Source organism: Neolamprologus brichardi, chromosome 17 (genome assembly GCF_056152115.1).
Source record: "Neolamprologus brichardi isolate AB-2024 chromosome 17, ASM5615211v1, whole genome shotgun sequence".
Lineage (NCBI taxonomy): Eukaryota > Metazoa > Chordata > Actinopteri > Cichliformes > Cichlidae > Neolamprologus > Neolamprologus brichardi.
This window is the reverse complement of record NC_142120.1, coordinates 14,239,958-14,253,691: the sequence shown is the minus strand read 5'-3', so window position 1 is coordinate 14,253,691 and position 13,734 is coordinate 14,239,958. Positions and strand designations below refer to the sequence as shown.

Sequence of the window (13,734 nt, the reverse complement as noted above, 5' to 3'; positions counted from 1 at the left end):
CTCTCTCTCTCTCTCTCATAGTCTTGACACTGGCGTATTCCCTGGTGTTGCAGCTGGCATGATAATCATTTAGGTTTCCAACAAACATGCATCCACAAATCGCATCTCTTTTCAGAGACACATTTCATATGACACACATGTTGATATGTTATAAACTTAAAACAATGTCCAATACTTTCTAATGGGAACTGGGTGTTTAAAAGACGTATAGCCCCGAGTCACTGCATTGCTTTGTTTGGTTTTAAAGAAAACTTAATGTGTGTACAATAAATCAGATAAAAAGTGAAAGGTAACTTGAGCTGCTCCTTTATCAGATTTCACCACAGCAGATAGATCTGCATATTTCATTTGGCACAGGATTTAGCTGGCTACCCTCCCATTTTTCTAGGTTTAGGACTAATGGGTCCTAAACCTAGGTAATACACTAGCTTGGGACCCCCTGGGTCTGGGTGTCTCTTCTCACACTTGGGGAAACTCAAGTAATCCGAGTTGCATCTGACCTTTCACATATAACCTTTTAAGCAATACACCACAGAGCAACTCGATAACAGTCTAAAAAAATGTTATTGTATTCCCTCATAAGAATCAATATAAAACATCTAACACACACACATATATACACACATACCTTGACGTTCCCTGTAGGGGATGCCACAGCTGATAATCTGCCTCCATTTCACCATACTCCTAGAATTCTCTCCTTATCATTAGTAATAATGATCATATTAATAATAAAAAGGTGCCACAAAAGACAGGAAATGACCTGCCACATTCCAAAATAACAATAACTAGATTTGATTTGATTTGAGCTTTGTTTCTTTTTCGGTTCAAACGATCCATTTTTCATGCATTTTTTTTTTTTTACCTTATTGAACTATTTTATCATATTTTAGTATTTTTTTATTTAGTATTATTGTATCTTATTTCAAGACACGTTATTAAAGTTATATTGTTCAAAGTTGTGTTTAATGTTTTGGCTGCGGTCACACAGAAATGCATGAAATTCGAAGATACGTAAGCTATCGCTTATATGATCTAAAACTACATTGCCAAGAAGTCTTTGCGACAATAACACGACCACGGATCATTTCCAACCAATCAGCGTCCGCCCATGGTGTTCTCTTACTGACGTGTCGGGTTCAGTTCAGGGGAAAAACACGGGTCTGCTTTTGATGCTGTTCCTTTAACCGCCAGACACCAACAGGTAGAAAAATGGCAGAACCCAGCAAGCAGGACATTTCTGCTATTTTCAAGCGACTTCGTTCCATCCCTACGAATAAGGTGAGACTTAAATAAATACCAGAAAGACGGGTGTACTCTGGTGCACAAGGAAGTCCGCTGAACTAAATATCTGACACGTCGCACTTTATGGGAAACGCCACAGCTGGCTTCAGTTTGCGACCAATTTAACAACTGTCTGACGAGTGTCATCTTTAGAATAAGTCGGGTTTTTTTGTTTTTTTTTTAAAAAACGTGTTTTAAAATGCGCAGAAACAAAATATCACAAAACTTAGAAATTGTAACCTGGCGTGACGTGACGTTAGCAAACGGTGTGACAGCTAGCTAGCTACATTTTGACAGTTTACATCAGCCGTGTTTGTTTAAAGCTCAGTTTCTAAGGCCTTTTCTCGACTCGGGTCATGTAAAAGACAGAACAGACATCTTCAGGGATAAAGACGTGTTTGCGACTCGCTGCTGTAACTATTATCTGCTGATCTCATTGCGAAATTAACGCCACTTCACCAACAGCTGTTTGAGTCAGTAGCACAGTCTCCTGTTTATCCTCACAGCTGTTGCTTCGTGTAGTCGGACACTCTTCACGCTCTTGGCCTCCACCTGTGGACCATTTTACAACTGCGTTAATTTGAAAAGAATCCATGCATAAAATACTACAATACCAATTATAGTCCTGAGACAAAATCTAAATCCAGTTGTTGAAACAGTGGTTACGAATAAACATGTTATAAAACATGTCCTGATAACTTCCTTATAAGCAAATCGCGTGTTAAATATAACAAACAAATTTCCAGCTTAGAAATCCACTTCTTCCAGATCCACATATGTTTTTTTTTAAACATTTTGTTAACATCAGCATATTTTAAAGAACATTATGCTCTGTAAATTGTGTCCAACAACAACGACCTAATTCGCCTTGGAAAGGAAGAGATAAAACAGTAAGATGACATGTCATGTTTTACATGTGCCAACACCATGGGTAGACTAAAGGTCTGTCCTCTGACATATTTTCTGACTAGTTAAGTGCATTGAGTGCATTAGTCTAACCAATACAACACTGTTACTCATATTACCAAAGGTTCAAAGTATCCTTTATTTATATGACTACATTTATCCCTAGATAGCATATTTTTCTGAGAAAACACTAATAATAGCTATGATTTGCAACCCTGTTGACATGCATATAAAACAAGCATGTCAAAATCATGAAATATTATTAAACAACACTGCTGTGGTCCTGAGTATTTGTCACATTTATGTCATAACTGCAAATAAAAGTACTATATTTCAGCCACGTTAACTTGTACAATCCTGTTAGTCTTATTTTAACCAGGTTACCATATAATTTTTACTAAAATGACTGTAAATGCTTTGTTGTTGCTTCTTCATTCATAAGGGCTCAATCTGTTGCTTTTGCAAAAGTTTGTAGTACAGGGTAAAGTTGTTTAAAGTGATTAAACTGAGTATGCAATATGAGTTCATTCACTTAATAGTCAAGAATTTATTAAACACTATTTTAAAAATATCCTTTTTTCTGTTTTTCTGCCATATTGGTTACAAGGTTGCATCAAGCATAGTATGCAACAAATAAAAAGTGCACCTTTGATGCCTGAACTGGCCATATCAATTTATTATTTGTTTTTATTACTTACATCAAATAAAAATATCTTTAAATTATCTATATTTTAAAAAAATAGTCTTCTCCAGTTATAGAATAATCCGTCTCTTTTGTTAATTGTGGAATTATGGTCTTAAAATAGAAGTGAGATGAACATCTTGTATGTTTGTATAATGAGACAATCCTTTATTCTTGCTCTCTGTCCCTCAGGTTTGCTTTGACTGCGCAGCTAAGAACCCCAGCTGGGCCAGCATCACCTATGGGGTTTTTCTCTGTATAGATTGCTCTGGGACTCACAGGTCTCTGGGAGTGCACCTTTCATTTATTAGGTAAGTCAGGAATTATATATTTTCCTTGGAGTTGGAGGTAAATGGACTGGTGCTTATGTCAATGCGTGAATGAGGCTTGTTGTAAGAAAGCTCTCAAATAGAGTAGAAAATGTATAAGTGCTTTTTATCTAATATCACACACTCCAATAGAAGCATCGGGATCTTTGGGATCAAGTTTACTTTAACATGCAGACTAGAGGAGCCAGTTTGCAGACAACCTCCTCTTCTTCATGAGCCACGAGCACCTCTAACAAAATAATAAATCAAGAGTAAACAACAGTTGTGTGTGGAAGGTTGTGTTTGAGCATTAAACACTGAATTTTTTTTTTTTTTTTTTTTTAATTTTCTGAGAAGATTTACACTGCGTTACTGACACCTGCTATGATGTATGGTTTGGAGATGTTGGGATTAACAAAAAGACAGGGGGCAGAGCTTCCAGATTTTCACTGGGAGTTACCAGGATATGCAAGACTAGAAAAGAGTACATCAGAGGGATGGCTCAGGCTGAGCGGTTTGGAGACAAAGTTAGAGAGGCAAGGCTGAGATAGTATGAAGATATGCAGCGCTGAACAAAGGATGCTGAAGATGAAGCTGCCCAACGGGAGGAAAAGAGGAAGAAAATAGAGAAGGTGTTGGTGAGCGTTGGTGTGACTTAAGAGGATCCCTGGGATAAGGTGAGATGGAGGCAGATGATTCGCTGTAGCCACCTCTTTGAAGTGAAAGTGGGTGGGAATTAATTTTTTTTTCTGTTTTTGCAAACAAAAGCGCCTTGACTCAGCTGTTGCTGTAATTTTTTTTTTTTAATTAAATTGAGTTTAATAAAAAGTTGGGGTTTTTTTGCAGTATTTAGGATGTGAAAATATCAGCTCGTTAGGATAGTATTAAACCCTTTAAAAAAAATACAAGACAACAGCAGTCATAGAAATGAAAAGAAGATAAGATATGCACAGTGTTTTGATCAAATTCACTCTACCTTTTATAACCCAAACTGCAAAGACGTAGTGCAATATGGACTCAACAGCTCAGAAGTATACTCTCAGCCAAAAACAGGCCTTTGTAGGGTAACTAAGCATGACTGGTGTTCTTGTTATTAAGGCATAGGATTGTGTTACCTGTGTAATAAACATAAAATTTTAAAAAGATAAGCAATAAAAAAAAGAAGAAAAAAAATAAACTGTCATTTCAAATGACTACATTAAAAGTGTGTAATGTAATAGTAAAGCTATTGTAGGCTGCTTCCTTATTTCGCAAGCATTCACCACAGCAGGTAGCTTCACATGCTTGACTTGGCAGATTTTTATGCCGGATGCCCTTCCTGACCCCACCCCAAAGGGATTTATTTCTCCTCCTGGACTTGAACCAGGGATCTTTCACTTTTTGTGCAAATGTGTAAACTACGAGCAGTAATCCTGGACACGGTACATTAACTGGACATAACAATCTCAAGAGATTTATTGTAATTTTGGATAAAAATAAATGACTTAAGCATCCAAAACAAATAAAACAGAATAAAGACGCTTCAGATACAGTGAAGGATAAGTGGAACAAAGGCAGCTCAAGCAAGGAGATGGGAGTGGATATGGTTCTGTAACCTCAGGTGTATGTTTCTTTGTTCAAACACACATTCTTCAAACCCTGATCCTGTTGTGCCACACAGGTCCACCGAGCTGGATTTTAATTGGTCGTGGTTCCAGCTAAGATGTATGCAAGTTGGAGGCAACGCCAGCGCAGTGAGTAAAATATCAGCACACTATTATCAGGTTAAAACTCCAGCAGTGTGTGACACAAGCGTGATTCTACCTGTTTGCTTTCCTGTTTCTTATTTGACCTCTCGGTGTCAGATTGCATTTTTCAGTCAACATGGCTGCACAGCCAATGCTGCCAATGCCAAGTACAACTGCCGGGCTGCACAGCTGTACAGAGAGAAGATAAAGACTTTGGCCACACAAGCAACCAGACGCCATGGCACTGAGGTAACACTGACAGGCTGGGTTACAGTTTGAAAACACCTCCAGGTTTCTCCTCAAGGGGGGCGGGGAGAAACCAACCTGGCGCTGAGAGATTAAATTTATTAAACACTGGCTTCCTGGGTATTACCCATGTGCTTATCACACTTATAATAAACGCTCATATAATTGAATCATTTTACGGCTCTTGTTCTTCACAGCTGTGGCTGGACAGTCAGGCTCCTCTGTCTCCAACATCCCCAGGCGACAAGCAGGTGGATTTCTTCAGTCTGCATACACAGGTATAAGTGTGTGGTTTCTTCAATTGGGATTTTGTCCACAACTATCCACAGATATGCTGCACAGCCTGACACAGCGATTATTAATTTCACTACGTGTGTCTGTGTCCTGGCCAGGCTGTTCCTGAAAATCTGAACATGGCCAAAATGAGTCTGAGCCCCTCCGCATCAGAGAAGCTTTCAGAGCCAGAAAAAGATGAAGACCGTAATGGTATCTTTGTGTCATTGCTTAATAATCTGATTTATACTGACCCACTGCAGTTTTATATTAAAATAGTTTTGTGGCTTATCACATGTTTATCTTCAGGTAACTCAGAGGAGGGTCCCAATGTGGAGATGCTCAGTGTTTCACCAAAAGCAAACCCAGGTTTGAGTCAATACTGTGCATATTTAGTTAACTCTACCTAAATGCCCATAAAAGTCTGTCTAAATATTGACTTCACTCTCTCTGTTGTTTTCTCAGAGCCCTCTTCTCTTCTTAAGAAGAAGCCAGCAGGTGCCAAGAAAACAGTATGTATAAAGTTTTATATTGGTGTCATAATAAGTACAATAAAACAATTACTTAGGTTAAGGGAGGAGGGTAATATTCAGAGAAAAAACTCAAGTAGTGTCTGAGATAAATTTTAAGACAAATAGAAAGCCAGTCACGTTGTCCTACTTTACAAGCTTGGGTCAACCTGATCGTACTACACACCACAGCCACATAGGGAGGGCCACATTTACACCTGAGTTAGGCAGTGCAGCAGTAGTCACTGCATACACACACATCACATGATTGACCTGAGGGGATACAAGAACAGGTAAATAAGGTGAATCACAACAACAGTAGGCACCATTTACTGCCAATAAAATAAATTATCTTTACACATTTGTTTTAAATAATGAATTGGGGTCCCATTCCACATGTCCCTGCAGTTTGCACTGCCCTGCTGCCACACGGACCCATTTATAAGAGATTATAGTATAGTATTATGAGAGGTTGTTTTTTGTTTTCTGAATTTTCCTCTTTTAAAATATGTTTTTAATCTTGGAGATTCTGAATGTTATCTCAGAATACAAGCTTCTACCCCAGCTCCGTTATCTGTTTTATTTGGTACATCATTGTAATGTGTATGTTTGTGTGCAGCTGGCCTCAAAGAAGGGCGGTCTGGGCGCTCAGAAGGTTAGCAGCCAGAGCTTCTCGGAGCTCGAGAAGAAGGCGCAGGCTGCTGACAAAATCAGAGAGAAAGAAGAGAGCTTTGCTGGTGCCAAGAAGAACGTTACAACTGTGGAGTCCATGTAAGAATACCCATAGCTTTTTATTTCTTTTTCATTCCATCTTTCTTGTTGTAATCAATTAATCGGAAAGAGAATGTAACTTTGTGTCCTCTATGGCAAGATGAAATCCATGGCTCTTTCTTCTCTTTACCTCAGGAGAAAGGGGCTAAATCATGAATATTACTTAAACTATACACCACATTTGGCTCATCTGTTTCTATCTCTGAGCTTACCTACTTTTTTTCTCTTCAGTGCTCCATCCATGCGGCTGGCCTACAAAGATTTTGAGCAGCAGAGGAAAATCGAAGAGCAGAAGCTGAAAGGACTAGAGGGGAAAAAGAAGGAACAAGCTGAGAGACTGGGCATGGGTCTGGGCATGAGGAGGTAAGACAAATTGGGAGTGAGGGGGGACAAACCTCTAGTAGATTTAAGAATGTTGTTTTTCCATTTTAATGTGTCTCACTGTCATTTTTACTCTTTCTTGGCTCTTCTCTGTAGTGGAGTTTCTCACTCTGTGATGTTAGACATGCACACCATCCAGCAGGACAATCCAATTGGAGCAAAGACCACCAAAGGACGGCGATTTATTGATGAAGATGACGATGAAGGGTCCTTCAGCTCTAGGTCAGATAAAGTTGATGTTGATAATATATAAACAAAATGAACTCTTGATACTGTGTTAACAATATTACAGGGTTTTTTTCCCTTTTGAGTGAGACAGAGACGGGTATAACAGTAAAGCTGTAATATCAGTAGTGAAGGTAGATGAGTTTAATAGTTGGATTCGACTATCCAAAGTAGCAGACAGTGGATAAGAGAGGTGAAGAAGAGAGTCCAGGCAGGGTGGAGTGGATGGAGATAAGTCTCAGTAATGATTTGTGACACCAAGTGTGAAAGGGAATGTTTACCAAATGATAGTGAGACCTGCTTTGATGTGTGGTTTGGAGATGTTGGCACTGACAAAAAGACAGGAAGCCAAGCTGAAGATGTCAAGGTCTTCATTGGGAGTGAGCAGGGTGGACACGGTTAGAAATGAGTACATCACAGGGACAATTCAGTTTGAAAAGTTTGGAGATAAAGTCAGAGAGGCAATGCTCAGATGATTTGGACATGTGGGTATATTGGACAAAGGGTGTTGACTATGGAGTTGCCAGGCAGGAAGAAAAAGAGGAAGATCAAAAAAGAGGTTTATCGATGTAGTGAAGGAGGACATGCAGAGGGTCGATGTGATAGGTCAGATAGATGTTTGTTTTTTCTTCAAAAAATTACAAAATTACTGATGCAGTTTGATTAAAACATATAATATTCTAAATTATCATAAATAAAACTGAGTATGGTACAAAAATATATATGGTATGTGAAAAATGTAGTAGCTCTTAAGGGTTAAGAGTTGGGGAAACCTGAAGTGAGCATTTGTTGTGAACATCCGTAGCCTTTTTAAATAGGAGTAATTCTTCTTGGTGCTCTTGCACACAAATACATCAGTTATAGACGAATGAACAACTTGGCAAAGTTCATTCTTTCGATTCAGACTGTGTTGATATTGAACTATGTGCTGCAGAGCTCTTTGTTCTTTCTGTTTCTAATATTTCTTTATGTTCAGAGTCATTTTCAAGTTACAAGATTAATGTGGGATCTGTGAGCACTTCCCTGACACTGTAGCATGATGAATGGGAGTCTATAAATCTAACATTTGCATGCTAAACAATGTGCTGACTGTGTGAATTTGGGTATCTTAGTGTCAGCGTACTAGTAAAGTCCATTATCTCTCTTTTTGTTACACCTTATATTGTTCTTGTTGGCTACTTTCTTCAGGGTTCTGACTCGCTTTGAGGACCAAAGTGACACCTCAGACAGTTTCTCTTCACGGTGGGGCGATAGAGATGATGGAAGAGGCTGGATGAAAGAGAGCAGGAAACCAGAGTCAGACTTGTTCTTGTCCTCCACTATAACTTCATTTGATGACAGGTTGGTTGTTTAAACACAAAACTGAAGTTTTCTACATGTTTTTATGGTTAGGTTTAATGATTCAAAGCAAATTTTAGTTAAATACAACAATCAAAATTAACAACAAATTAAGATAAGGGCTTTCTAGAAAAAATCTGATTATGTTATCAAATAAAATAATCAGATTTATTCTATTTTATCAAATAAAATTACTAATTTACAGAAAGAAATTAGTAAATAATTTAGTTACAATCCATTAGCAGCTGTTGTTATGTGTTTATTTTTTTAAACCGTCTAGACCCTGAAAAAATTAATTTGAGGTCATGTATGTTGAAGAAAAACAACATACAGTCCTGGAACCAGACGGTTTTTCTAAATGTTTGCTTAAAATGATTAAAATATAAACACCACAAGTAAAAAACAACAAGTTATGAAATATTATAAATGCAGTTTAGTAATGGCACAATTTTTACACCTCAGCCGCAAAAGGCTGATGGGTGACATGCAATAACTCGAGAAGAAGGCAAAGGAGAACTTTGAAAATGATAGCATAAGTGCGTCTGCTAGCTGGCTGAGGTGTAGTGCTGGTGGTCATCAGTGCTTTTTAATTGTAGCTTAAGATACTTTTTACACAAAGTTAAGACTCTTCAGTCTTGAATATGTTTGGTGTAATTTAATTCAGCGTGTTCTTTTAAAATACACGATTTGTGCTTAAAGTACTTCTTCCTGTTGTCATATTATTATTTTTTCTGTTGGTAACTGTTATCAGGCCCACAACCAGAAGGAAACTAGAAGCAGCAGCGCTCTCAGACACGGGAGAAGCTCGGAAAAAGTTTGGAGATGATGTAAAAGCCATCTCGTCTGATATGTTCTTTGGAAAACAAGACAACTCTGAGGTATACAAGCACAACGTGGACACACATTCTAAACTGTGCTTTTCCTTTGATTTCATTTGGTAAATACTGGACTGGGATATCACTTTAAAAAACTGTTTGTATTTGTTCCTTGGAACTTGAGATAAGCCTGAACATTAGTTCCTGAAGGTCTTTAATTTAAATGGACATAAAACTTGGTTGAAATTTTTAACATTTTCTGTTGTTCAGTATGAAGCCAAAACCCGACTGGAGAGATTTTCTGGGAATGCATCCATAAGTTCAGCCGATCTGTTTGATGATCCAAAGAAGCAGACTGGTAAGACATGACTGTCTCTTCTTTTCTTAGCGCTTGTATGTTGAGCCGCTCGGAGGAACATCTTAGTATGATTGTTTGTTTGTTTTTAATAAGATGCCCACTTGTGTGATTCTTTAAAGTTGGATTTAACAACCTGTTAACTGTGCACTTTTCTGATACATCTTCCAAACTCCAGGTCATTTTGTCAGTAATGAGTAGACAAACGCGCCACAAATTCAGCTGTGTTCTTAATTTTATTGGGGACTTGGGGTCACTGATTAATGGCGGTTGCTAAAACTGTATCATAAGAGAGAAACTGCACATGTTGGATGCTTGTTCCAGGCTTAGTTAGGTGGTGGTCACATTGAGAACAGAATCTTGGCCTATCCTACTTGGTGTTACACTGTTGGGTGGAATTTTGGGTGGAATGGAGGTTTTCCACCTAAAATTCCACCTGTCTGATGACCCTTGAACATCTGCTAGAATAATTACATAATAAGTATTGAACTGTGATACAGGTTGTAATATAAAATATTATGCCCCTGAAATTATGAAAAGAAGTCTGACTTTTGAGTTTATTGTGAAGCTGTGCTGAAATTGTAATTTAATTTATCTCACATACACTGAAGTTTTGCACCAGCTCCAGAGTGATTAACCAGTCTGACTGTGCATACTGGTCGAACTGGTCTCAACCCTTATTGTTTGTACCTAAGAGGAAATCTAAATACCGTAAATTCTTTCATATGATCATGTGAAAAAGCAGGTTTCACAAGACTGAAAACATTAAATACACACTTACTGCTTCCACAGGCATTAAGAAGGTAAGTAGCCTCCAGGTGCTGCTAATCAAATGCATTTGAGTAATTGATTTTGAGCAAGTGTGAACACCTCTGTGACAGCAGACGTTTTGTTTTCCTGTTCTGGAGCATTCAGGGTGAAAGATATCAGCAATGATCTTAAAGAAGCAATTGTTGCTGCCAATCAATCTACGAAGGGTTATAAGGCCATTTTCAAACAATCTGAAGTCCCTCATTCTACAGTGAGGACAATTATTCACAAGTGGAAAACATTCAATATAATTACTGATCTTATCAGGAGTGGAAGTCTCTAGAAGGTCAGACCATTCAGGACTTGTAGCATTTTTTTTTTTTTTTTGAGTTTCTCTATTTCTGACTCTACAGGCCTCAGCATGTTGGCATGTTAAATGTTAATGGTCATGACTGAACAAGTATAGTTTGTTTGGAAGGATTGCCAGTTTAGGATTGCAAAGTTGCATCTGAACAAACCACGAGACTTCTGGAACAATGTCCTTCATACAGATAAAACCCAAAGTAGGGATGTTTGTTTGGGGGGGCTTGCAGTCACTGAGACCCCCAATGAACTCCTCTGTATACCAAAGTATTGTAGAGTCGAATGAGAGGCCATCTGTCCAAGAGATGAATCTTAAGCAAAACTGGGTCATGCAGCAGGACGATGATCACATCACAGCATTGCTTTAACGAGCAGGCCAGAATTGTTCCACAACAATGTGAGAGACTTGTAAGATCATACACGAAATGATTGCTTCAAGTTATTGCTGCTAAATGTGCTCAGCAGGCTACTGTACTTTTGTTTTACACAGGACTGCAGAGAGTCCCGTGAAAACTGTCTTTTTCACATGCGTGTGGCTTCTCCACGAGTCCCCTTTGTCTCTCTGTCTGCTTGACTTTTTGCCTTGTGTCCACAGCGAGTTCGTACCGTCTGAGCAACGTACTCCCCAGCGCTCCCGACATGTCGCAGCTCAAACACGGAGTGCGCTCAGTTGCAGGAAAACTTTCAGTCATGGCCAGCGGCGTAGTTAGCTCGATTCAGGTCAGTCAGATATATTCCAGCGTATGATACAAGTTCATCAATAATGACGACTTCTCATGGTGCTTTTTTTATTTCCTTTTTTCAGGATCACTACAGTTCCTAAGTGAACATGTCAGATTCACCGTCCATAGGTATCTTCTGTTTGCCAGTTAGATGACATTTCTAGTGGGTGCTCATCGTGGGAGAGTTGGGAGGAAAATATAAATCAATGCTATGAGCAAGTCTGCAGAATGTACTTGTATATTGTATATCTATATCTAGTTTTTTATTAGATGATGTATATACATAGTCGTAGTCTTTGGGATCAAATCAAGATGAGCAGAGCACAATATTTTTCAGTGGAATTATTTTCCCCCTGCAAACACCTTGAAGGAAGATATTTGTGTATATACAGCTATGAAGAATATTCAGCCTGCATTATGTTAAGTTTGCTTTGAGCTTCGGGGTTTTACATATATAGAAATGCTGTATGTAGCAGTCTGAGGAGCTAGGAGGGCTTTCCGTTTGATTCCTTTACCTCTGTAAGTACTTAATTCAGTAACTCTCTGTCACTCATCACGTGCACTTTGTAGTGTTGTTTTTGTGTTTTTTGTTTTTTTGTGCCCCTTCATGCAGGGTTGAAAGTGTCCTTTCTGTTCCCAAAGTGCACTTACATTTGCTCTTCCAAAGGCAGGACCAAAAGCTGATTTAAAACTGAGGCCTTGGGGCAACAGATATACTTTTAGTAAGTGTACTGTAAGTTATGTAAACTGATGCGTCACTAGCACATAAGTGTCATTATCCTGTGAGTCGCAATTTGTTGTTGTTGTTGTTGTTGTTTTTTTGGAAGTCATGCAGAAATGCTTATAAAAAAGAAATGTGATATGCCAAAGTTTTAAGGAGTAAAAAAACAATTATTATAAGATATAAATATTTCTTTAAAACAACAAATGAGCTTCGTAAAAGCTCCAGTTGCATAGAATTAGATGCTATGAAGAATTCAGTCATCATTTTAAGAAGTAATTTTTGTTAGATTATTGTTTTTTTTAATGTTCTTGAAATAAATGCCTAATCATCTTGGTAAATCTCTAAATTGTACACTTAATACGGCTCTTGGATCGCCTCTATAAGACTTGAAGGATTTCTTGATGTGCTGAGACCTTTTATGTAGCTTTCAGGCCTCGTTTCCACTTTAAAAGAACAATGTGAATGATCCCTTTAAAACCATCAGTTATTTTTTTCTGTTACTTTAACTGCCATCAGAAAAGGTGTTAACTTTATATATGCTATTGTTTCTAAACACAGTAGAACTACAGGCAGTGCTTGAGTTAGATTTGATATCTGTTCAGAGTAAAGCTTGTGCTTTTGCCTTTTTTCTGTCCTTTATCATTGTGCAAAGTCAAAGGGACTAATTAAAGCCCGGACTCCGTCATAATAGTGCAGACTAATTTCTGAGAAGCTGGAACATCCCAGGAGTTTGACATGTTCAAATATGAAACACTAAAGAGGTTCTTAAATGATCAAATATATTTTTGTTTTTTGGGGTTTTGTTTTTTGTTTTTTAATTCCCATCAGTAAATGCCTTAGTCAGGAGATCTTTGATTTACACATCTTCTTGTTGGCTCAATCTAGGTATCTTTTGCACATGTGTTGGAAATTGTGTGTGGCAGCTTTTGCTTGGTCTAGTTTTTGCCCCTAAGTCAGCATATATGTCCTGTAAGATTGTGTCTCTGCCGTTCTATATTGTTACATGTAGGAACTTGTATAAGCTGCATGGCCCTTGTAGCCCTCAAAATAAATATGTCAACACATCCTGAATATGAGATGGATTAAGAAACTTGTTTATTAAAGCTCTAGTCTGCTGTGAATTGCTACATACAATCTTGTATAGGGGTTTTTCATTAATGAAAAAACTTACAGATAGATTTTGACCATTTTTGACACTCAAAATGTAAGTACGACTTTTGGGAATATGCCAAATAAATGGTTTGTGCTTAAACTTTTACTGTCTTCATTATTTGTGTAAATGTGTCCATGGTCCGTGTGCCTACAAACTTTTTTTTTTTTTTTTTTTTTTTTTTTTAGATTTAAGTGGGATTTGT

General features: G+C 38.0%; 1 protein-coding gene across 2 annotated transcripts; it reads left to right on the top strand.

The window, feature by feature from the left end:
• Positions 1-1,133: 1,133 nt before the first annotated feature.
• On the top strand, positions 1,134-13,631 carry arfgap3 (ARF GTPase activating protein 3). 2 transcript variants are annotated; one of them, XM_087830892.1, is made up of 17 exons: positions 1,134-1,281; positions 3,065-3,183; positions 4,841-4,913; positions 5,025-5,156; positions 5,351-5,431; positions 5,546-5,639; positions 5,736-5,795; positions 5,892-5,938; positions 6,555-6,706; positions 6,938-7,069; positions 7,184-7,309; positions 8,501-8,653; positions 9,402-9,528; positions 9,736-9,823; positions 11,529-11,653; positions 11,739-11,784; positions 12,269-13,631. In XM_087830892.1, exons 1-16 carry the CDS (start codon positions 1,213-1,215, stop codon positions 11,754-11,756), a joined length of 1,596 nt encoding a protein of 531 aa, XP_087687018.1. In that variant the 5' UTR covers positions 1,134-1,212; the 3' UTR covers positions 11,757-11,784; positions 12,269-13,631. The 2 variants fall into 2 exon arrangements, with proteins under 2 accessions (XP_087687018.1, XP_087687017.1); XM_087830891.1 differs by having other exon boundaries at positions 11,739-13,631.
• Positions 13,632-13,734: the final 103 nt, after the last annotated feature.

Excerpts from the sequence above, each read along its gene's own strand:
- arfgap3 (XM_087830892.1), top strand. The coding sequence starts at position 1,213 with ATGGCAGAACCCAGCAAGCAGGACATTTCTGCTATTTTCAAGCGACTT. Across the intron at positions 5,432-5,545 it reads TCTTCAGTCTGCATACACAG|GCTGTTCCTGAAAATCTGAA; the intron begins GTATAAGTGTGT and ends TGTCCTGGCCAG. Across the intron at positions 7,070-7,183 it reads ATGGGTCTGGGCATGAGGAG|TGGAGTTTCTCACTCTGTGA; the intron begins GTAAGACAAATT and ends TCTTCTCTGTAG.